The 23,161-nt window shown below is 52.5% G+C and overlaps 2 protein-coding genes across 2 annotated transcripts in view; one reads left to right on the top strand and one right to left on the bottom strand.

Moving 5' to 3' along the window:
- The window catches only part of LOC144729484 (diphosphoinositol polyphosphate phosphohydrolase 1-like), a 57,421-nt gene extending 51,450 nt beyond the window's left edge, over positions 1 to 5,971 (top strand). Inside the window, exon 5 of the mRNA XM_078609815.1 lies at positions 1,703 to 5,971. Coding sequence (XP_078465941.1) covers positions 1,703 to 1,920 — 218 coding nt within the window. The 3' untranslated portion in view covers positions 1,921 to 5,971. The remainder of the gene's footprint in view (positions 1 to 1,702) is intronic.
- Positions 5,972 to 6,915: 944 nt separating this feature from the next.
- On the bottom strand, positions 6,916 to 21,811 carry LOC144729485 (protein FAM107B-like). The gene is made up of 4 exons (XM_078609816.1): positions 21,790 to 21,811; positions 15,668 to 15,980; positions 15,370 to 15,535; positions 6,916 to 12,531 (listed from the first exon to the last, which is right to left on the bottom strand). The coding sequence occupies exons 2-4, from the start codon at positions 15,808 to 15,810 to the stop codon at positions 12,382 to 12,384; spliced, it is 459 nt and encodes a 152-aa protein (XP_078465942.1). The 5' UTR covers positions 15,811 to 15,980; positions 21,790 to 21,811; the 3' UTR covers positions 6,916 to 12,381.
- Between the last annotated feature and the right edge of the window lie 1,350 nt (positions 21,812 to 23,161).

Raw genomic sequence — 23,161 nt, 5'->3', positions numbered from 1 at the left:
GTTCGCGTAAATCGCAACGCACGACACCACTAGTGACCGTTGAAGAGAAACAAAGTTGTTTCTCTTATAAATACGCTATGTGTGATGGATACGGCTGTAAAAATAACACGTAAATCAAAACATAGGATGACACCCAGTAGTGGCTGTTAAAAGTCAAACAAGTCTTTCTTCAACAGCCACTCCTTTTGTTGTAGCAGTAGTAGCAGTTGTGGCTGTGATGTATGCATTACTTTTGCAATCGTTTCCGTCACGTGGAGTGTATTTAACCCGAATTAACTGCAGGGTGTCCATAAACGTATCGTCTATTAGAAATAAGTCTCGACAGTAGTTTTGAATTGCAGAAAAGAGTGGACGACAAAACACTGGCAAACATGAATTGTCTTAAGCAGCACATAACAGAAGCATCAGCGAGAGAGAGAACTCGCATGGAGACATTGGAAAACAGCTGGGACTCTCAAATCCCACGCGAGTGGATTGGGAACCCAGTCACGAGGACTCTCACAATCCCGCCGTGTGGAGCATTGGGTCGTTTATCCTTGGGAGATCGGTTTAGATGAGTCCTGCTTGGTGGGAAGTCTCTTGTTGGATTATCCCATGGGAGAGACTTGCCCCTGCTACCCCCAATGCACATTTGAGCAGGTGGACAATTTGACTTTGAATAGATAAAAAAGTGATAGGTGTTGACATTAAATCTAATCGGTTGTGCTGCTGTTAATATAGGACATTAGTTATTAGCTGAATGGTCAAATAATAAAATAACGTGTTGAAGCCATTAATGCCACTATTGTCAATTTTTTTGTCCCAATGCCCGCTGCATTAGAGGTTCATTTTCACAAAAATTAGCTCGGCACGAGCCATTGGCGCCTCCTAGGGGCTAATGACTGAGTGGCAGTTTCACGGATGATTGACAGCCAAGTTGGATGGCTGGACTTTGTTTAATTAATAAAGATGCGACGATCTCCGCCGCAGTGCTGCTGTGGCTCTGGAGGCGTCCACCCACGACGCGGCAGCCAGGGCCCGGAGCCGGGACGGCGCCCGGCCAAGAGCCCAAATTGCAATTAATTTGTTAATTTGGCTCTCTGTGATTGTATCACAAATGTCTGCAACTCCCCCCCCCCCCCATCGTATTGAACTCACACCCAGCAAGGCTTTCTTGGTACAATGGCTAAAAGGGACATTTGGATTAAAACCAAGGGACAAAGTGGCTCCTTGATAGAATGAGTGTGGGGATTGCTCATCTCTGCCATGTCCCTCAAGCTGGTTGTGGAAATTCCACATTCCCATAGCGGGGACCAAATAATGGGGAAATACAACCAAGCTCAACTAAATTCTGTCTTATTCTCCCCGTATTTGTTATGTTTGTTTACTCAGGAAAGCCTCACCGAGTCTCAAGGCTGTTTCAGGAGGGTCATGCCAAGTTCTCAATTGAGTGAAACAACAAGCCATTTAAGTGGAGTAAAATGTTTTATTGGGTTCTTTGTATTTCCTTCCGAGAGAAATGGACAACTTTTAAGCCAAACATGTTCTGGAGGAATCCATGAATAATTCACAACTGGTCCCAGGGCTGTTTCTGGGTCTGACTGCGCCCGATGACCTCGTAACGATCTCCCATCCCCAGCCTGCGGGTGTGCGCCACCCACACCCCGACCCCGCGCTCCACGAGTACCTTGACAAGGCCACCCCCTCCGTGTTGCGCGTGCAGGCCGGCGGCGAGAGTGGTTCAGCATCGAGGAGGCCATCAAGGTGCTGGAGCGCTACAAGCCGGTGCAGGCGGCTTACCTCAAGGGCCTGCACCAGAGCCGCCGCAACCCCAGCAACGGCAACGCCCCCCGCCTGACGGGCGTCCCCGACGGCACGGGCCCCAACTCGGCGCCGGCGCTCTCCCCGCCCACCAACGGAACTCCCACCAACGTTAGATGAACGTTCGCGCGTGCCGCCCCCCCTTCCCCGAGGGGAAAGGCCGGCGTGTAACCGCGGCGGGTGGGAGGGACGAGCGGGGCCGGTCGTTGTGCCGGCGTGCGGGACCTGGGTCGGCGGCGGCGGCGGCGTCGTCGTTGGGCGTTGCGATCGCCACGCGAGGCGGCTCCGTGCCCCTCGCCCCCCCCCCCTCCCCTGCCTGCCCTCCCTCCCTCAGCTGGGTTTGTACAGTTTTTAATGAGACGCACGCAAGGAGACGTTGGTAATAAACGTGGGCTGGGGGGCGCTCCCTGCCCCTTAGCGCCCCCCCACTCTCCCCCCCCCCCCCTTAAAAGTGCGATGCACGCCGACTTGCACGCGAGATCCCCGGTGAAGTGGTGCCCTGAGTAAATGATCCGGCCTCGATATTTCACAACAGCTGTCCGCTCCGTACAGACCGCAGCAGCACTTAGGAGTTCACTGGTGAGCCCCACAGACTTGCACCACTGACTGCAACGAATCTCTATTACTGCATGCAATTGTATCCGGGTTCTATATTCGACTGGCAAGACTTTTCAAGAAAGCATTATCATTTGTTTAATTGTTATTTTAATATATTAAAGTTGCTATGCAAAAGAAACGTATTATCAGATAAATGTAATGAAATTCACTGTTCTGTTGCAGAGTGTTAATTCTGTACATTGCAGCATTAGAGAATTGAAGCATTCGCTTTTTTTCAAATCGACCCTCAAGGTTTGTTTAGTGTTTTCACGTTAATTTAGTCGTTACTCACCAAAGTGCAAAGGAGATGGGGCTGTACGACCTGGCCATTGTTTCTGCAGAATAATCTTTGGTGATACATGCGGTCAAGATGGATAAGCTTGGTGCGCTGTGCTGTCCATCTGTGGTGATGCCCCCATGTGGTGCCCTTCGTTGGCCATCGCTCAGTTTCTCCCGAGTCAAATGATCAATGGGGTCGTGCTCATCACTGCTGGCAACCCTGGGCCAGTGGTGGAAATTCCACATTCTTAATTTTGTGGGCACCCACTCTCGCCTTATGTGGGTCGCCACATTGAGATCTCATCCAGAGCTCCACATTTCTGTTATCAACCAGTAGGGATAATGACCAGTATTTGAACTCTCACCTTCACAATTAGATGTGACCACCGTTTCACTGTATCAATGGTCCAGATTTGTTTTTATGAAACACTATGCAACCACCTTCTGTGGAAGTAACACAGATACTTGCAAGCTCATAAAAAAGGACAGACAAAATTACACCCAATTTGAAATGTGAACTCTAAGTTTGACCAGAATCCTTGACCAATGAATAAAACAAGGGTAGATTAAAATTCTTGACTCGCCTGAGAGAAAAGACGAACCCTCGACTCCAAACAGAGTGAGGGCTACAAGTTACCGGTGGAGTTGCGGGCTCGCAGCCACCACCCTCGTAGCGAGTCAGTGCTGGCTCCCGAGTCTCAAAGCCTTGGTGCAGAGGCGGGCGGTAAGACGCTGGCATTAGAGAGGGACCGTTTAAGTGGCACAAACTCAATCCTGCTTCGGCACTCTACCATGAGACGTGAGCTCAAGAGTCCGTGAAACATCATGGACGGTGCGATAATATTAGTTTGACTCATTGTCGGGGAGGAAATCAAATGTCTGTTTTGCTTGCAGGAAGTAACATGTCTTCGGATCTCAGGATCTAGAGCCGAGTAGAAAAACTTTAACATTTAACAGACAATTGGCAGCAGTGGAAGGCGCAGTGGAAGTTGGCTCGATACATGTTTTTTTATTTAGCGGTATCTGGAAGACGTTGCAAGTTAAAATGTGGCAGAAACATTGTGTGCATCAGGTCTGCGTAAAACAGACTAGTCACTCGCTCTGGCCCATCACTGTAATTTAAAACGGCACGGTGCCACTACTACAGAGATGTCATTTACACAGCAAAAGACTGAACGTCATTTTACAGGCTGGCAACACAAGTGTTTACAGGCTCATGTGAAGGTTGACCTGACGTTTAAAACGAAGGTGTTTCAATGAAAGAAAGGGGAGAGAAATTTTAAAGAGAAACATGTTCATGTTTATATGTTTAAAGTCCGTGGATGGCTTTTTTTGTACGTAGACTCAAACCGCAATAGGCTGCGGTGTTCCACAGGTGTTAATTGGCACGCGGCCACAGAATTTGTGAGTATTAACATAGGATGGAGACACATTCTAGACGTTTGGTTGGCTAGCTCATCCGTGTCATGCCTTCACGTTCATTCATTTGTGCGTTCATTCGTTTGTTATCCATGTCACCCAAAGCGTCGCGTCCGTGCTTGAGTTTATCCTGTACATAATTATATATATATTTACCCACGAGTCCCGTTGTCGTTGGCTGTTGGGAGCCACGCGAGTTGCGACGTTGGTAATGTTTTAACGGTAAAGGTACAGCTCATGCAATCCCTGGTGTAAAGTTCTTTGTAAATGCATAGATTTTTTGCAAAGACGAATGTGTTGTGAATGCGTCGCAGCTTAGGTTGGCAAGGGCTTGAATTATCGGACTTGGGTCTGCACAGGGCCAATGTCACCACATCACTGAGTGTGTGGGGGTTGGGATTAGGGCTAAAATAATCATGAAACCTATTTGAATGAGCAGCAACCAGATGGAGTCGATCCGCTTTTCACCGTCTGTGCCACGTGCCTGCGGCCCAGTGGCCCTCGCCTTCATTTCCAGCTCCTAGCGAGCAGAGTAAACTCCACATCCCCATTTACTGAAGCTGGTTTATCCATAGGATGATCGCTGTTAACTTCTCACAAAATAGTTCGTTTTATCAACCATATTAGGGTTAAACTGGCTGTCGACCCCCATAACGGGGATGTAAATGCGCAGCGTTTCGATTGCGAATCCAGTGAGCAATGGGGGTGGCCGAGTAAGTTATTAACGGTGTGCTGTTGAATGGCAACGTTTTTGGTCAAATTGAATGCCGCTGAAGCGGCTTCTGATGTGCAGTGGGGGTAGTAGCACCGCCAGTGTGTATGATACTAGTTGTATAAGTGAGCTACTATGAATATATTAATCGGGCATTATATCGAAATTTAAACGTGTAAAATAAATTAGGCCCATGAAACTGCACATTTACACATCGACTGTTCAACTTAATGCGTCTTTAGTCACTACATTTGCCTTTTAAATTGTCATTTGAAATTGCGCAAATGTAAAAACACGGATTTAATTTAACTGTAAAAAATAGAAACGGGAATTGTTGACAGAATGGCTTTTTATGGCACCTTTTAAGGTGAAACATTACCAAGTTGTTTGAAACGAAGTGGGAATTGTCGACTTGTGGCGTGTCTGGGGGTGGATTTCCCGTTGGACTCGTGGTGGCGCCCTGCTGTGGGCACCGCGGAGACCCCGCGGTGACGGACCCCGAACACGACTCCCCCCTCGCTCGCTCTCAACTCCCTCCCTCGACTCCCTCGCTCGCTCTCAACTCCCTCGACTCCCTCGCTCACAGCAAACAGGGCGCCTCTGAATATTTCGCGCGTCCTAAGTCCATGGGCCACAGCGCAGATCGGTACCATCTAAGGGTAGAACTACTTTAGTCGTACCAATGTGACAAAAGGGGCGAATAAGAGTGACTTACTCCGCGCCGGCTGATCGTGGCTGCTACGCTCCCCGTCTGTCCGTGGTTCCTACCGCGGCCTTCTCTCCCTACGAGAGCGAACGAATATTTTACGGCGTGCGACAAGCTACAATTATTATTTGAGAACCCACTAATTTCAAACGGTTACTGCATAGTTAACTTTTATTTGCCACATACATGAATTGGAACCACTAAAGTTAGGCCGCATCTGGCAGTACAGGTGAAATGTCTGGCCGAGGCTCATGGACTTTCTGGGCCGCGCCGTCTTAACCAAGATTTCTCACGAGACATGTTTCACAGAGTGAGTTGACGCGCGCGGGCATGCGGACTCCGCACGTACACCTCTGTGTGAAGATCGACGCGCGGCGACAGCAGGAAATTGCCAAAATTTTGCAGCAGTTTGTGTTCGGCGGCTGTTTCTTGTGTACAATACAAAGCAGATGTACAAAGTGGCTCGTGTTTCGTTTGTTATGGTTTGTATGAACTTTTTTTTATGCCCGTTCGATAATTGTTTCCAAGTCACGGCGACTTTCACAGTCTGTCCACGAGGTGGCCTCGTGTCGTCACAAAACCCAGCACTCTGCCTCGAGTCGACAGCAGAGGGCTCTTGGCAACCCGTGTGGCGCCTTCTAGGGGATTCGGTCTGATGTGTTGAGGTATATACCTTCAAGTATAACCGTTGTATAATCCTGGGTGGCATCTGTATCCTACTTCAAATATCCTGAATTGATTTGTGCATTTGTGGACAGGCATATGTATGGACAAGTGGAAATTTGCAGAAATGTGGCCATTTTTCCACCAAAGTAGATTTTTTAAGACACGAATGGAACTCAATTTGTGTTGGGATTTGTTTCAACAGCCAGTGAACACAGACCGGAGATTGGACCAGCAAGCGCATGTGTCCACTCACCTGCCTGACTGTGTGCTTTATCGATGGTGTATCGTGCCATGTCAGCATCCGCAGTCGTGGTCAATTTCCCGCTGGATGAAGGCCTCTCCAGGGCACTGCCATTTCACACGGTCCCGTGATGCTGCTCCTGCTGCAATCCAACCCAGTCTCAACGGAGCCGATATCACTCCGTGTCTGCTTCATCACCAGTTTCATCCATTCGCCATCACCCCTTCCAGCAGCAGTGCTCTGTCGAAGGCCCCCACCACCCTCCTTTAAAGTGAATGGGATTACTCGACATTGTGTTACCTGGCCAATTTGTTCCTCCTGAAATTCATACTTGCATGATGTAAGTTCCATTTTCTTTGTCAGTGTCAATAGTTTCCAGAAATCGTTTTAATTAAGTTTCTTTAATTTAGAGTTACTGGAACTGGTCTGTCGACGCACTCAAATTTCTCAAATCGGTAACGCGATCGCCACGTGACCTTGCAGAGCAAACGACACTTAAGCCACAGTGAAATTTATTTACTGCATTTTGTTAAAAACACCAATAAAGGTACATTCAGGGAAACATTAAACCGCAAACAAGATTGCGTAACTGGATTTCAATTTACGTGAAGTCAACCATAGTCTTGTAACCAGGACACTGCGATCCGACCTTCGCTCCGTTGTTGGCAGCCTTCGCTTAAACCTCAATGTCTCCACCAGTTAACCCGCGAGCCTCCACCAGTTAACCCGTGAGCCTCCACCAGTTAACCCGTGAGCCTCCACCAGTTAACCCGTGAGCCTCCACCAGTTAACCCGTGAGCCTCCACCAGTTAACCCGTGAGCCTCCACCAGTTAACCCGTGAGCCTCCACCAGTTAACCCGTGAGCCTCCACCAGTTAACCCGTGAGCCTCCACCAGTTAACCCGTGAGCCTCCACCAGTTAACCCGTGAGCCTCCACCAGTTAACCCGTGAGCCTCCACCAGTTAACTCGCGAGTCTCCACCAGGGCAATGGGTGGACTTGCACCAGACAAGCACAGGCTTCCTGTAACATGGCAGCATAGGCAGGACAACCTTTCCCTCAGTAAAAGCTTGTCTTCGTTTACATTTATAGAGCCCCTTCGCTCAAGGTTAACACCCGGTGACAGAACAGAATGTTGTAGAGGGTGGGTGGGTGCTACAAGGGTTGAGGAGTGAGTGACCATGATAAAGGGCACTTAGGGGTCAAAGGGCTACGGGGGAGGGACGAGGAAGAGAATGGGCTATTGATGAGAGGTGAACTCTACGGTAACCGGTTAAATACATTTACATTTGATCAAAGTGGTCTTCATAAAAGTTGAACAAATGACATTATTAAACTGCAGGCTTACGTTATTTTAGCTATGCTTCATGAAGGCTGGTTGGCCAGAAAGTTGAGATTCCTCTTTCAGTGACAGTATTAAGCAAAAAAAGCCTCAATTGGTTCACAGAAAATGTATACAATTATTGAAAGAATAAGTTCACTAATGCAGAAACGTGATAATTTTTCGTGCCCTATTTCACAATGTGAACACAGGAGTTAGAATGTATGTGATATTTATTTGTAGCTTCCAGATACAAATCGTTTAAATATTACAGATATGCTCTGGGATATTCAACAATGAGAGGAGAGCACTGGATTATCGCTCCAGAGTGGGCCGCTGGTCACCGTGGCATGAGACGTCTAAACCAGTGGTTCTTCTACCCTTGACTGCAGCCTTGCACCCCTTGGGGGTCTCAATCGTCAGACCATGTGCCAAGTTAATACATTCACAGGGTTTGATGAAACAAAGTAGTTTTACTTACGAGCCCGTGCTTAATTTGTGTTTCTGTCCACGTTTCGCACCCCCAGAAAGGGCATCTCGCACCCCAGGCCAAGAACCACTGCTCTCAACCAAGTGCAGCACAACACGACTCCTGCTATAAACGAATACAATCTTAATGATAGAAAAATACATCTTCACACCGGTTACTTAAATACGAGTTCTAATATACCAAATTGTGTTTTTGCAAATGGTGTATAAATGTACAGTGATATTCTTTGGGTCTTTCGGTAAAGTCACGTAGATAGTTTGAACTGATAAGTTGGAACCTATCTACGTGACTTTACCGAAAGACCCAAAGAATATGAATTCCTGCAGTCACGAAAGCTTTGTCAGATTTACAGTATGATAGGTACAGTGTTTTATATCAACCAGTTAACACTGACGTGTTCAGCCACATGTTCCCCAGAGTTCGCTGCTTCTTTAATAACTGTAAATCGGTGAAGCTACAGTGTTTAGTCAATGTTAACTTTGTGAGACATCTCCTAACATTATATGAATTGCCATCTATAATCCTCATTGCGGTTAGTCACTGTTATGATCTTTACGATTATTTACAGCATCACCAATTCACATGACTCATCTCTTTTCCAAATGGATGAACAATGCCTTGCCCTTGTCATCTGCATGACTGTCATCAAGATGATTTCATTACAACAACCTTTGCGTCACAGATGTAACCGCACGAACAATAACCCATTATCGCTCAAATCAAGAGTAATTTTAAACCTTAATCCCTTTCATTCCGTTGGCCGTGTGCCTGCCCTCGCCTGCTATTAAGGCAAAGGACACCGCACGGAAAGAGAGAGAGAGAGACATTAAACGCCGGTGCCTGCGAACTGGGTGTCTTGTCAACGAGCCGTCACCACACCGTGAATTCCTTCACAACCGATACCGACATTTCCGTGAGGTCCGAGCTGCGTCGACACTTCAACGAGCAAAGGAAGCGATCACCTCCACTGATGGTCTTAAACCAGTTTTTTGAAATTCCACACTCCTATGACGAGGACGATCGCCGTCGACCCCCCTCCCACAAGGGGACGGAGGGCCCAGCCGATCCCCGACCGGGACTTGAACTCGCAGACTGCGAGGTCAGCGCTGCCACCCGGCAACTTTTGCTCAAACGCGTTCGCGCGAACGTTCAGACCACTGCTACGTTCAGACCAAGCGTGGGCACGGCGACCTAACGGCAGCAACAAGTCGTCTTGTATGAACACTTGTGCAACATTTTAGCGATATTCAACATTTACGCAGCACGGTTAGCAGTGCAGATACGAAAAAACATTCCCGTGGATTGTTGAAAGGGGGCTCGACACGAGGCTTGGAAAGAAGCTGCCCGTGAATTGATCGCTCGATGTAACATTTATCCAGCGGTAAGAGAGCTTTGGGGTCATTGTTCCACCAATCATGACTGTGTCATCACTGGCGGTCTGTGCGAGGCAGAGCCCTGCAAATCTGCGGTCAAAACGAAGCGTCTCCACACCCACACGCAGGGCACTCGCATCAGACTCAACATTGTCAGCCTCAGAGCAGCATTCCTCCCCGGTTGAGAACAAAAATCATCGATTGTCTACAATGCATCGAAATAAACGGTCAGATCTTAGACAGCTGGGCATTGGTAATACCATCGCCGCTGGGTTGATTAAACGTAAACCTTGGCAGTGTGAAGCAACTGTAGTCCAAGTGAAATTCCCTTCATATCCAGGATTTAAAAGGTTTTCAGAAATGCTTTAAATAGCATCGCACACGCATAAATGTCCGGCGTCTTAAATAAGGCCGTTTTGTCTTTAATACAGAATCGTTCTCACCGCAGGGCGAGCGATATTTTTGATTTTACAGCGACGTCTCTCGTTCCCAGTGTCTCGCATTCAAGTCCGCACCCGACTGATCTATCAGGACCCATCCTGCCGCCAGACCTCTTCACCGCATGCATTGGCAGCATCTTGGACACACAAACTTGAGATCTTCTTTGGGTCAATAACATTCAAATCCGTACACTTGGTATGGCATTCAAAGTTAGCTGGTCTTGCGGATCCATGGCCAATTTAGTTTTTTTTTGTAGCAGCCCACGTCGCCACTTGCATTTGAGATGTTTCTTCTCTGCAGTTCACAACGTCGGTATTCTCGCAAGGGGTCGTCAGATGTTTCCGATGCACATGAATGACCGGCACATTGCACTTGTCAGCAATGCGCCGGCCACTGTAATAGCTTTCCTGCTCTATGATGCCCACTTTGCAATGGTTTTTACGAGTAACTCTATACAGTACGTGTATCATCATACAGTATGCGTACATTGTACAGCGTGTCCACTAAACTATCATCCTTTATTAAAGAATTGAGCCAGGTGGCTCAGATTTAGAGCCAGGTGGCTCAGCGTTAGAGCGAGTGGCTCGCAACCAGAGTTCAGACCCTGGTTGGGAGTCGACTCAGCCCATCGTCCTGACGACACGACGACCACTTTGTGGAGAAGTCAAACGTGGTTGACCTAGAGATACACGCCCCAGCCATAGGAATGTGGAATTTCCACCACTGCCTCTGGGCTGTAAACTGGAGGGGAGCATCAACTCATTTGAGCAGCAAGTCACCGTGACCCGACTTTAAATCAGGGAACATTTGACCGTCGGCAGTGTGTTTACCAAGAGGCTGAGTGACCTTCGGCGGCGCGTGACAGCAGAGAAGCGTTGCGGCAAGCGCCTGGGCCGCCCTCCCACGTGGATGTGAGGCCAACGCCACGAGGAGGACGAGCGGGACGAGATTGGTACGGTGAACATCCTCACGCGACCACGCGTGCGTGTGGCTCGTTTGGCTGAGCAAGGTAACAACTGCCGTCAATAAAGATTTATGAACAGATGATAACCTCTATGGACACACTGTATATACTCTGTGTATATATGAAGCCGATGTAAAACCCATTTTTCCTTGCTAAAATATCAATTTTTTGCACTTCAACAATCGGCGCTTTCCCTTGACAGCCGTGGAGTGTGCACAGTGAACAGAGAGTTGTGCACATTAATTGAAGTCCTTGACATACAACACATTCCACAAAAGTGGAAACTGTACAGTGTATAATGACATGCTGACAAAACACGGATTTTGTAACATTCACAACAGTCACACCATTCAAACAAGCTGTGGGCGGCACTCACAACCATTAATGGTCCTGCGCCGGTGATAGGAATTCCACATTCCCATGTCCGTGCATAGTCACTCCAAAGCACAACGAGCATTCACGTCCCGCAATTTGGTTCTAATTGTAATGACCACAAAGGACGACGAGATGAAAGTCATTTTACACATTTGGATTTGAACTTCCATGTTTCCAACTGAGCGTCACATAGAATGTGACCTGGCCGGCTCTGTATATGTATTACAATAAATGAACACGAATCGCCACCGTTCTCAATCCCACCAATGGATATCACCCACCGCTCAGCCAGGGCCGAGTGAGATTCCGGGCCGTGGCTGACATCCACGGCTCACGCGGTGGATTCCACATTCCTATGGCCAGTGCAATCCATCTCGTCGAGCAGTACTCGTTATCGACCGTGGATGGATCGTAGGCAGGCCAGCCTAAATGTTTCCAACCGGCGAAGATGCTCCACTAGGGGGGTCCACGTTTCGCAAGCGTAGAGAAGGGAGGGAATGACTGTGGCCGAGAAGACCTGAAGCTTCGTGCGGAGCGACAGACCAGGTAGCTTCCACACAGCGTTACGCAACCGATGAAAAGATATTGCCGCTCGACTGATTCGGAGTGAGACCTCTGCTGTTAAACTGGAGCCGGTCATAAGCACACTGCCCAGGTATGGGAAACTCTACACTCTCTCTCACACGCAGACACAAACACACATACACACACATACACACACATACACACACACATACACACACACACATACACACAACCCACACACATACACACACACGCATATATACATTCAGTGTAGAGGACACTCGCAGTGTGTATGCGCGTAACATCGGCTCTGTTCACCGTGCCATGTCCGAGTCCACTCCCGCCGGGTTCCGGCACGGGAAGCTCCGCTCGTCAGGGTTCTCCCCTTCTCGGTGCCGCCCCGAGGCCCGAGGTCGTCACAGTTGTCGTCCTCGTCGTGGACGCTGGCGCCCCCCCCCGCCCCCCGCGGGCGTCATGCCGTGCCCTGCTCCGTCTCCATGGTGACGATGCGCGTGCGGCGCAAGTTGTCGCGCACGCGGATGAACTCGGGGATGGTCGCTCCGCCGGAACCGCCACCCGGCTGCTCCCCCCCCGGGCCGGGGAACTCGAGGTCGCGGTCTAGCTGCGGCACGGCACGGCACCACGCGCAGCCGTGGGACAAACGAGACGAAGCCCTCCGTTGACCACGCACCACGCTCCGCACCACACTCTACACTCCGCACCACGCACCACGCTCCGCACCGTGCTCCGCGTTCACAGACGGCTCACGCGGTGGATTCCACATTCCTATGGCCAGTGCAATCCATCTCGCTGAGCGGTACTCGCTATCGACCGTGGAGGGATGGATGGCCGAGTCAATCCCGCCCACCCCCTCGCCCCGACCGGGATGTGGACTGTGGAGTACTCCTGGTGGCTCAAGGATGTGGACTGTGGAGTACTCCTGGTGGCTCGAGGATGTGAGCTGTGGAGTACTCCTGGTGGCTCGAGGATGTGGACTGTGGAGTACTCCTGGTGGCTCGAGAATGTGAGCTGTGGAGTACTCCTGGTGGCTCGAGGATGTGAGCTGTGGAGTACTCCTGGTGGCTCGAGGATGTGAGCTGTGGAGTACTCCTGGTGGCTCGACGATGTGGACTGTGGAGTACTCCTGGTGGCTCGAGGATGTGGACTGTGGAGTACTCCTAGTGGCTCGAGGATGTGGACTGTGGAGTACTCCTGGTGGCTCGAGGATGTGAGCTGTGGAGTACTCCTGGTGGCTCGAGGATGTGAACTGTGGAGTACTCCTGGTGGCTCGAGGATGTGAACTGTGGAGTACTCCTGGTGGCTCGAGGATGTAGACTGTGGAGTACTCCTGGTGGCTCGAGGATGTGAGCTGTGTAGTATTCCTGGTGGCTCGAGGATGTGAGCTGTGGAGTACTCCTGGTGGCTCAAGGATGTGAGCTGTGGAGTACTCCTGGTGGCTCGAGGATGTGAGCTGTGGAGTACTCCTAGTGGCTCGAGGATGTGGACTGTGGAGTACTCCTGGTGGCTCGAGGATGTGGACTGTGGAGTACTCCTGGTGGCTCGAGGATGTGGACTGTGGAGTACTCCTGGTGGCTCAAGGATGTGGACTGTGGAGTACTCCTGGTGGCTCAAGGATGTGAACTGTGGAGTACTCCTGGTGGCTCGAGGATGTGAACTGTGGAGTACTCCTGGTGGCTCAAGGATGTGAACTGTGGAGTACTCCTGGTGGCTCGAGGATGTGAGCTGTGGAGTACTCCTGGTGGCTCAAGGATGTGAGCTGTGGAGTACTCCTGGTGGCTCGAGGATGTGAGCTGTGGAGTACTCCTAGTGGCTCGAGGATGTGGACTGTGGAGTACTCCTGGTGGCTCGAGGATGTGGACTGTGGAGTACTCCTGGTGGCTCGAGGATGTGGACTGTGGAGTACTCCTGGTGGCTCAAGGATGTGAACTGTGGAGTACTCCTGGTGGCTCGAGGATGTAGACTGTGGAGTGCTCCTGGTGGCTCGAGGATGTGAGCTGTGTAGTATTCCTGGTGGCTCGAGGATGTGAGCTGTGGAGTACTCCTGGTGGCTCAAGGATGTGAGCTGTGGAGTACTCCTGGTGGCTCGAGGATGTGAGCTGTGGAGTACTCCTAGTGGCTCGAGGATGTGGACTGTGGAGTACTCCTGGTGGCTCGAGGATGTGGACTGTGGAGTACTCCTGGTGGCTCGAGGATGTGGACTGTGGAGTACTCCTGGTGGCTCAAGGATGTGAACTGTGGAGTACTCCTGGTGGCTCGAGGATGTGAACTGTGGAGTACTCCTGGTGGCTCGAGGATGTGAACTGTGGAGTACTCCTGGTGGCTCAAGGATGTGAACTGTGGAGTACTCCTGGTGGCTCGAGGATGTGAGCTGTGGAGTACTCCTGGTGGCTCGAGGATGTGAGCTGTGGAGTACTCCTGGTGGCTCGAGGATGTGAGCTGTGGAGTACTCCTGGTGGCTCGAGGATGTGAGCTGTGGAGTACTGGTGGCTCGAGGATGTGAGCTGTGGAGTACTCCTGGTGGCTCAAGGATGTGAGCTGTGGAGTACTCCTGGTGGCTCGAGGATGTGAGCTGTGGAGTACTCCTGGTGGCTCGAGGATGTGAGCTGTGGAGTACTCCTGGTGGCTCAAGGATGTGAGCTGTGGAGTACTCCTGGTGGCTCGAGGCTGGGGCAGCACGGACGTGGTTTGCGCTCCCCCAGCATCGAGCCGGAGCACTAATGAGGCGGAGCCCCGCAAAGGGGCCGCGTCCCAAGTGCTCGATCTGCGCCCATCTCAATCGTGCAAGAAGCACATTGCAGCCCGCTGCTGGACGGAGCACTCGGGGGTGGGGGGGGGACAAGCCGTGCTGGTCGTGGAGGACGTTTGGCCACATTCCACTCGACTGGGGTCGGTGCGGGTTGGTGGTGGACATCGCCCGCCACCGATGTCAGCCGTCGGTGGGAATGGAACTACGATCACTGCGTTCATGGCGCAGTGTGTTAACCCCTGCTCCACCACTCCTCGCTCCTTGTACGCCATTTTACTTTGGTAAATCTTTGACCGGGGTACAGCTACGATCTACAATATACAGATTCCCTAGCACGTAGCACGTCAATGATTGACGGGCATGGACCCGGCACGAGCGTTCGAGTGTGGCGGTGAGAGTGGGGAGAGCGGGAGCTGGGGGGGAACGAGGAGAGGGGGAGGAGAGGGGAGAGTGGGAGGATCGGGGGAGCTGGGAAAGGGGGGTGAGTGGGGGGAGCGGGGGGAGCTGGGGGAGTACGAGGAGCAAGCGGGGAGAGCTGGGGGAGTGGGGGGAGCGGGAGCTGGGGGGAGCGGGGAGGAGCGGGGGGAGTGGGGGGAGCTGGGTAACTGGGAGAGTGGGGTGAGTGGGGGGAGTGGGGGGAGCGGGAGCTGGGGGGAGCGGGGAGGAGTGGGGGGAGTGGGGGGAGCTGGGCACCTGCTCGAGGCGCTGGAAGCGCTTGAGCAGCTCCTGCTGCAGGGCGGCGTTGGGCTCCGGCTCCTCGTCATGGTGGAGGTGGTGCCGCTGGCGCCCCACGCGCTGCTCCCACTTGCGCTGGTCGAGCACACGCAGCAGCTCAGGCTTGGGCTGCAGACCCTGGCCCCTACACGGACACGCAGTCGCACACAGAGACACACGCACATAGTCACGCGGGGACACACGGACACACACACGGACACACGCACGGGGACACGCACGGACACAGTCGGAAACAAAGTCACACGGAGGTGCTCACCGCTTATTCTTCATGAGCAGCTCCCGGTGCATGTCCTGGTGCCGACGAGACTCCTTCACGGGGTTAATCAGCTTCTTAGGCTTGATGAGGCCCGGGGTTTCGTCCCCGTAGTCCGGCTCGGACAGCATCGCGTCCACCTCCATCGGCTCCGCGTCGCCTCGCTCCTCCGCTTCCCCTTCCTGGCGCTCGCCGCTCCCCAGGGTCACTCCCGGCACGTCCGCCCAGCCCGGGGGCCGCTGGTCGGGAGGTTCGCGATCTCCGAGCTCCCCGCTCACTCGTCCGGCTTGGCACGAGTTCCCGCGAGCGTCGGGTTCTACGCGACCACGGTGCACAAAGACGGTCGCCGCTTTCAGGTGCTTCTCTGCGACCGTCTGGAACGCTCTTCCTTCCAATACGAGGAAGCCACTGGAGCTTTGCACTTGTAAATCACCATCTAGATTGAAAACTCATTTATGTAGAACTGCTTTTAGTGTTTCGCTTGTTTTCTTTCCCCCGCACTTCCGATTAGCACGGTTGGCTACGTGCGACGTGAAAGAAGTTCAACAAAGAAATGCGAGAAGCTGGACACCCGAGAGAGATTGCACCGTCTCCACAAACGGGAGGCAGAAGCCACCCCTGGCTGGGCTCATGCCCACACTCGCTCGGCACAGGCCTCGCCCGTTCCGTGTGGCTGTGCGATGACAACCGACTGCGGTGGGTCTCTAATTACACTGCAGGTGTGGGTGGTTTAAGACTGAAGTGTAAACTTGGCAACAGCTTTAAACTGCCTTGCAGACAAGTTCATAATTTTTTAAATATATTTTTTAGGTCTTCTTTCCCAGTTTATTCTCGGTGGGCTATTGGCGTCAACATCACGAGACGGAGACCCAAACTGTAGACCTCTCACAGCGGTGGGTACCCCACGTGTCTTGCAGCGGCTGTGCAAGAGATTGTTCACGCAACCTCTTCTGGAAAACCCTTCAAGTCGCCGTTTTATCTCTGAACAGTACGGGGCACACTTTCACTCACACTTTGCTATGAGATTGGTGTGTTTTCTCATTACACTTAAACAATAATATTACATTTTTTTAAGAGATGCAATTGAGAAAATGAAAAACAAATTTTTGTGTAATGCCAATGATTTATCCAGGATTGTTTTGTAAAGTCATTGGTGACTGGGCTGAGACCAGCAGCTTACTGCACTGGAAACCGGATGTAATGATGGGCATCTGCCTGGATTCAAACCCAGGATTCCAATAGTTCTGGCTCACGGCTGTGACGACCTCTAAGCTATCCAGCCACCTCCAAGCTCGTGACTTTGACCTTGATTTCCAAGTACAAAGTGAGTCACACTTTTCTGTAAATAAAAATTTTCCTATGTGACACTCGCTCCTGCCGTGTAAATGTGGAATTTCCATCGCTGGCTCAGAGCAACCAACAGAGATGAGTGCCACCCCATTGCTCTGGGAGGCTTGGTATTTTGTTAAAGTAGTGTAACAAAAGGCAATGTGTTGCGAGTCGATGTTTGTCTCGAGCTCCACGCAACGTTGACGCCAGCTGTGTGCGCAGGGTTTGATACGAAGCCACGGGTCACGCATTCATCCCGGCCGAAAGTGCAAGCGCGCGATTGTTTCACAACGTCTGCCAGTATAAATAAATAGTCTTACTCTGATAAAGAGAGAAACACATTCACGCGAAGTCCTCCGCTGTGCCGTCATGCCATAGGGAAGGCTTCTAAACCGAACCATCACACCACATCGGCCTCCACACGCGTGCCACAACACCACCACGTGCCACAACACCACCACGTGCCATCAACTCGCTCTGTGTTTGCGAAATGTAGACCCCGGGGACATAACATCAAACTGAAAATGTACATTAATGCATTTTCTTCCTTAGTCAATTATATTTCTTACGTTTTATTGTAATAACTGTAATCTAGGGTAATTCCAAAGTATAATTATATACTTTAATGTTTGGATGTGCGTAAATAAAATCCAGCACTTTGGGGGTGGGATCGGTAGATTATCCACAGTTCATTGACTCACAAGATGTGGCCTCTAGCAGACGGGACACAAAGTCGGCTACTGACCTATGAGGACCGATGCTGACACATAGCTGGGCATACCCACGACTTTGGTATCTGCGGGTACCACCAGGCACTGTGGTTTGCCTCCCAACACTGCACACACACAAAAATGGGATTGGCCAAATATCCTAATACAGGATCATCCTACTGAAAGCTGATACGGTTGTTGTTTTTCTGGATAAGCACTGCTACCAAGTCAAGTACATACACACACACAAACGTGTGACATGGCGAGCGAACGTCGACATCCTGCGTGAGCGTGCAGTCGAAGCGCGCTGCTGGACACAGAGCGACATTGTTCGACGACGCCAGCGTCAAGTGGAAGTCGCTCCGGTTGTCTCGACGACCGCGGTATTCCGAGACCGAGAGAGAGAGAGAAAGACAGAGAGAGAGAGATGTCTGTCTTGTAGACGTGCACCAGAACAGAGAGCCCCATCGTCGTCGCCGCTGGCAGCGAGCGAGCTTCCTTTCTTCCCCCACCCCAGACAAAAAAAACGGTAAAGACAACAGCGGTTACCGGTTTGCAGCACACGTGGCAGTGCTTCGCAATAACCAGAACAACTACAACAACACAACTCAATATGGCCTTCTAAGGAAACATCTGTACTGGGTGACGTTTCGGGCAATGCTCCTTCTTAATGGCACAATAACCGTAACAGCTCGCGCACGTTTCCCACCGAGGCACGAGAGCAAACGCCCCACGCGGCGACTCCTCAGCCCGCAGTGCGCGCGTCACGCGCCTCCCTCCAGACACGGTCACCGCTTCCTGGCTCTCGGAACCGGTAAATCGTGGAGTGTGAAAACGGTTACCGGTTTGCCGGTTACCTTCTACCAACCCTCGTATCACCACCCACGTGAGCGACTTCACGTTGAGAGAGAGTGGCTGTATCACCGTGTCCACAGCTGCAGACCAGCTGATGCGAGCTACCGTGTGTGTGTGTATTACTGTATTCTTTGGGTCTTTCGGTAAAGTCACGGAGATAGGTTCAAAATAATAAATAAACAAAAACTTCGACATTTCGATCGCAACACAAGCGATCGTCATCAGGAGGAAAAAGCGGGAAAGCTACTTTTAAAGGTTTAAAATGTGTTTAGCCCAAGTGTCAGAACGAAGTGGGCGGGGCTAGTGAGCGGAGGTGGTTATGTTAATGTGAGACATTAACATGTTCATGTGAGACATTAACATGTTCATGTGAGACATTAACATGTTCATGTAGAATCGGAGAGCAGTCGCCACGGCTGAAGAGTTGGTTAAAGATCTTACGAGTCCTGGAGAACTTAACAATTTTTTGGTACGCCCAATGCAGGGGGCGACACGGCAAGACATGGAATTGCTTGTCCCATCTTTAGTAAAAATAAAACTAACATCGGAAAGTGACAAGATGGAAACCTCACAGCCAGTTATGACTTAAACTGGTTGATGACGTACTTCCAATGATTGCTGAGTTTGTCCCCATCCTCTCGGTATATGTGGATGGCTTCATGAACGAATGTTTGTTGATAGCCAGTGGGCTTACAAAGCACCTTCGTCTTTGAGAAATCAATTTCGTGTGAGCCAGCTGTATGAAAACAATGATCAGCCACGGCCGAGGTATTGGTCCTACCGTGTTTCAGATCCGCCTTGTGTTCACGAGCACGGTCCGAGACATGTCGCTTAGTTTCCCCAATGTAGCTACTGCCACAGACACAGCTTAGTTTGTAGACGCCGCGGTATTGCATGTCAGGGATTATATCCTTCACAGATGGGATCAGATCACGAATTGTATGTACTGTGTTAAATCGAGCCTGGGTCTTGTGTTTGCTCGTGATTTTGGACATTCTCAGCGCGCCGCGCTAACCACTGAGAACTCCAGTGACAATCACCGTCGGGTCTTGCAGTGCAGCACTTTCTATTCCCCCCCCCCACCGGTGAACGTGAAACCGACACCGCAGCTTAAATGAAGGCAATGGCCCTGAGGCTGATGTCGAGGAGGAAGTGACGATAAGATAATTATGACAATTCGTTAAATCGCTGAAAGTGCAAGCGGCTGGTAAAAGGCAGACACGGACACGTCCATGGGCGTGGGGGCTGATGCTCAATTGGAGCGATACCGACTCATCCGGTAGCTCGTGTTGTTGCAGTGTTGGACAAACACACGGCATCCATAAACTATATCGCCTGCTGCTGCTTTACAAGCTGTCATAAAGTGTCTGTTTAGCTTACACACGGGGAGCGGTGGTGCAGTGGTTAGCGCACGGCGGCTACGAACCCGGCGACCCCAGTTCGATTCCCACTCACACCGAACATCGGTGACGAGTGTGTCGACTGGTTCCGGATTACCCCAAGTCAACTCGGCCTTAAATGAGTGCCTGGTGCGGTGTGCAAGAGTCATCGCTGGGGAGACAAAGGCGGCCGGGCGTGGTGCTGGCCACCCACCCCCTCGTGTGCCACAGTGCCGGCCTTCATAGGGGCTCGCTTGAAGAACTTGCCCCAAAAGTGCATGCAGGCTCTATGTATACGAACATGTGTATGTGTGGTGTGTGTGAGTGGTGTGAGATGTGTGAGTGGTGTGAGATGTGAGTGGTGCGAGTGTGGTGTGTGTGCGTGGTGTGTGCGTGGTGTGTGCGTGGTGTGTGCGTGCGAGGGGTGTGTGTGCGAGTGGTGTGTGTGCGAGTGGTGTGTGTATGTGGTGTGTGCGTGTGGTATGTGCGAGGTGTGTGCGAGGTGTGTGCGTGGTGTATGTGTGTATGTGTGTATGTGGTGTGTGTGCGTGGTGTGTGTATGTGGTGCGTGTGTGGTGTGTGTGGTGTGTGTGGGTGGTGTGTGTGGTGTGTGTGCGTGGTGTGTGTAGTGTGTGTGGTGTGTGTGCGTGGTGTGTGTGGTGGGTGCAACCTCGTGCTCACACGAGCATCAGCAACCGAATGCCAGTTTTCTGACAGAATACGTTACCTATTAGGCATGGAGTGGGCATGCACGGAGTCTACCGATACGTGGATACTCAACACAATACGTCAAGAACGCCTGCCAGACCAATTAATATAGTTAACACTCACTTGAGCAGAAACACGAAGCACACACACACGCGCACGTACAAAGATCCCTCCGCATAGCCTTAGCAGACAAGGGACACGAAGGGGTGGGTGGCCAACACCACGCCCGGCCGCCTTTGTGTCCCCAGTGGAGGTGTTTACACATCGCACCAGGTACTCGTTTAAGGCTGAGTAGACCTAGGGGAGGCCCAGATCCAGGTGGCCAGGTTTGTAACTCAGCACGCTCTCAATAACACACACAGAGAGGTGCTTAGCTGCTAAAGCTCTTCACAAACTGGGCTCGTGAATAGTTAAATGCCCCCTGCTCCGGTCAGAGGATATCCGTGCCCACTTTGCTATCATTACAAGGCCAGTTTCGTGTCACGTGTGGGATGGGTTTGACGCTGGTGATGAATGGTTACGTGTTGTGTGTGAGAGAGAGAGAGACACACACGCAAGACCATTAGACATTGCGCACCTCCATTCAGCACGGCTGGCTACGTACGGTGCGAAAGAAGTTCAACATCTAAAGCAGTCAAAGATCCAGGGATAATGATTTTGTGTAATCACTGCAAGTGCTGGATTACACAACAGGGCAATTGCTGCCAATCATTACACTGGCATCACGAACGCACTTGCATGGCTGTCACAGTGTGCATGCCTGATGAGTTACGCGCTTACAAGATTCACGGACACGCAGCGCGCTCGACACGCAGCGCGCTCAACACAAGGAGGTCACTGTCGCTACGCAAGATACCGCGGGGATTGTTGAGAATTTACATCCCGTATTAAAACAATAGTATGACGTATGACAAAGGCACACACACAATAACACAAAGACAAAGCTTCCCCGTATTGCCTTAACATAGTTTTGTGGCAAGTGCCTATTACACACATACACACAAACATCTGCAGTTGACACAAAACAGTAACATAGTAATGCATTCGCTTACAAATTTAATTCTTAACTGCAATTCATGACTCAACGATACATCACGTAAATGTGCACGAAATGACGGTGGTGATGGTGGTGTTAATGAAATACCGGCACGGCGAGGACTCGGAACACGCGTGCGCAGCACCCCCCCCCCCTCTGTGTGCAGCCCCCACACCCCCCTCTGTGTGCAGCTTCTAACCCCCCTCTCTCTCTCTCTGTGTGCAGCCTCCACCCCTGTCTGTCTCTCTCTCTGCGCTCTCCCCACCTACGCCTCTCGCTCTCACGGAGCAGCGCTGGGAGGCCCCCTGCCCCGCCCCGCCCGCCCTGCCCTCGGGCTGCCCGCCCCGCCCTTCTGCCCTCACCGCCCTCGGGCTGCCCGAGGGCTCGAGGAGCTGCCCCCCCCGAGGCGTCGTCTCCGCCTTGTACGCGAGTTGGGGGGTGGGGGCCACTCGCCCGCACAGACACCGACTCGCCCCGCTCCGCGATGGGTGTCCGTCCCCGTGTGCTCAGATCATTATCTGAACCGGTCCTGGTCCTCCACTAGGTCGACTCAGCCTTCAACACTTGGTGCGGTGTCGTAAACATCGCCACTCGGGAGACAAAGGCGGCCGGGCGTGGTCCTGGCCACCCAGCCCCTCGTGTGCCGTGTCGGCCTTCACAGGTGCTCCTCGCTAACAGCACTTGCCCCGACAGTCCGTCAAAGGCTGCACGGGGGATCTTTGTCAGTGGTTGTTCCTGCGCGGACATCGCCTGCCCACGCGTCCCCCACCGATGATGCACAGACGAGGGGGGGGCGAGGGGGGGAGGAGGGGGTGGGAGGAGGAGGAGGGGGAAGGAGGAGGGGGAAGGAGGGGGAGGGAAGGAGGGGGGGTCTCTTCCTCGTCAGGGCAGGCGCGAGCGTTCCCCAGGCAGCCTCCCCTCCCTCCCCACTCACCACGGCCGCTGCGCGCTCTCGCCGGGGGCTGCCCCCACCCCGCCCCTCTCCCCCCCCACCCCGCCCCTCTCCCCCCCCACCCCGCCCCTCTCCCCCCCACCCCCGCCCCTCTCCCCCCCACCCCGCCCCTCTCCCCCCCACCCCGCCCCTCTCCCCCCCCACCCCGCCCCTCTCCCCCCCACCCCGCCCCTCTCCCCCCCACCCCGCCCCTCTCCCCCCCACCCCGCCCCTCTCCCCCCCCACCCCGCCCCTCTCCCCCCCCACCCCGCCCCTCTCCCCCCCCACCCCGCCCCTCTCCCCCCCACCCCGCCCCTCTCCCCCCCACCCCGCCCCTCTCCCCCCCACCCCGCCCCTCTCCCCCCCACCCCGCCCCTCTCCCCCCCACCCCGCCCCTCTCCCCCCCACCCCGCCCCTCTCCCCCCCACCCCGCCCCTCTCCCCCCCACCCCGCCCCTCTCCCCCCCACCCCGCCCCTCTCCCCCCCACCCCGCCCCTCTCCCCCCCCACCCCGCCCCTCTCCCCCCCACCCCGCCCCTCTCCCCCCCAC

Source organism: Lampetra planeri, chromosome 32 (genome assembly GCF_965212315.1).
Source record: "Lampetra planeri chromosome 32, kcLamPlan1.2.h2, whole genome shotgun sequence".
In the NCBI taxonomy this organism is placed as follows: domain Eukaryota; kingdom Metazoa; phylum Chordata; class Hyperoartia; order Petromyzontiformes; family Petromyzontidae; genus Lampetra; species Lampetra planeri.
The sequence above is the reverse complement of the archived record's forward strand: the minus strand, read 5'-3'. Positions and strand labels throughout refer to the sequence as shown.

Bases quoted from the DNA above. Each gene is read 5' to 3' on its own strand.
- LOC144729485 (XM_078609816.1), bottom strand. From the start codon at position 15,810: ATGGAGGTGGACGCGATGCTGTCCGAGCCGGACTACGGGGACGAAACC. The intron at 15,536-15,667 runs GTGAGCACCTCC...GTGTCCGTGTAG, and splicing joins CTGCTCATGAAGAATAAGCG to GGGCCAGGGTCTGCAGCCCA. The intron at 12,532-15,369 runs GTGCCCAGCTCC...GCCGTGCCGCAG, and splicing joins GCTTCCAGCGCCTCGAGCAG to CTAGACCGCGACCTCGAGTT.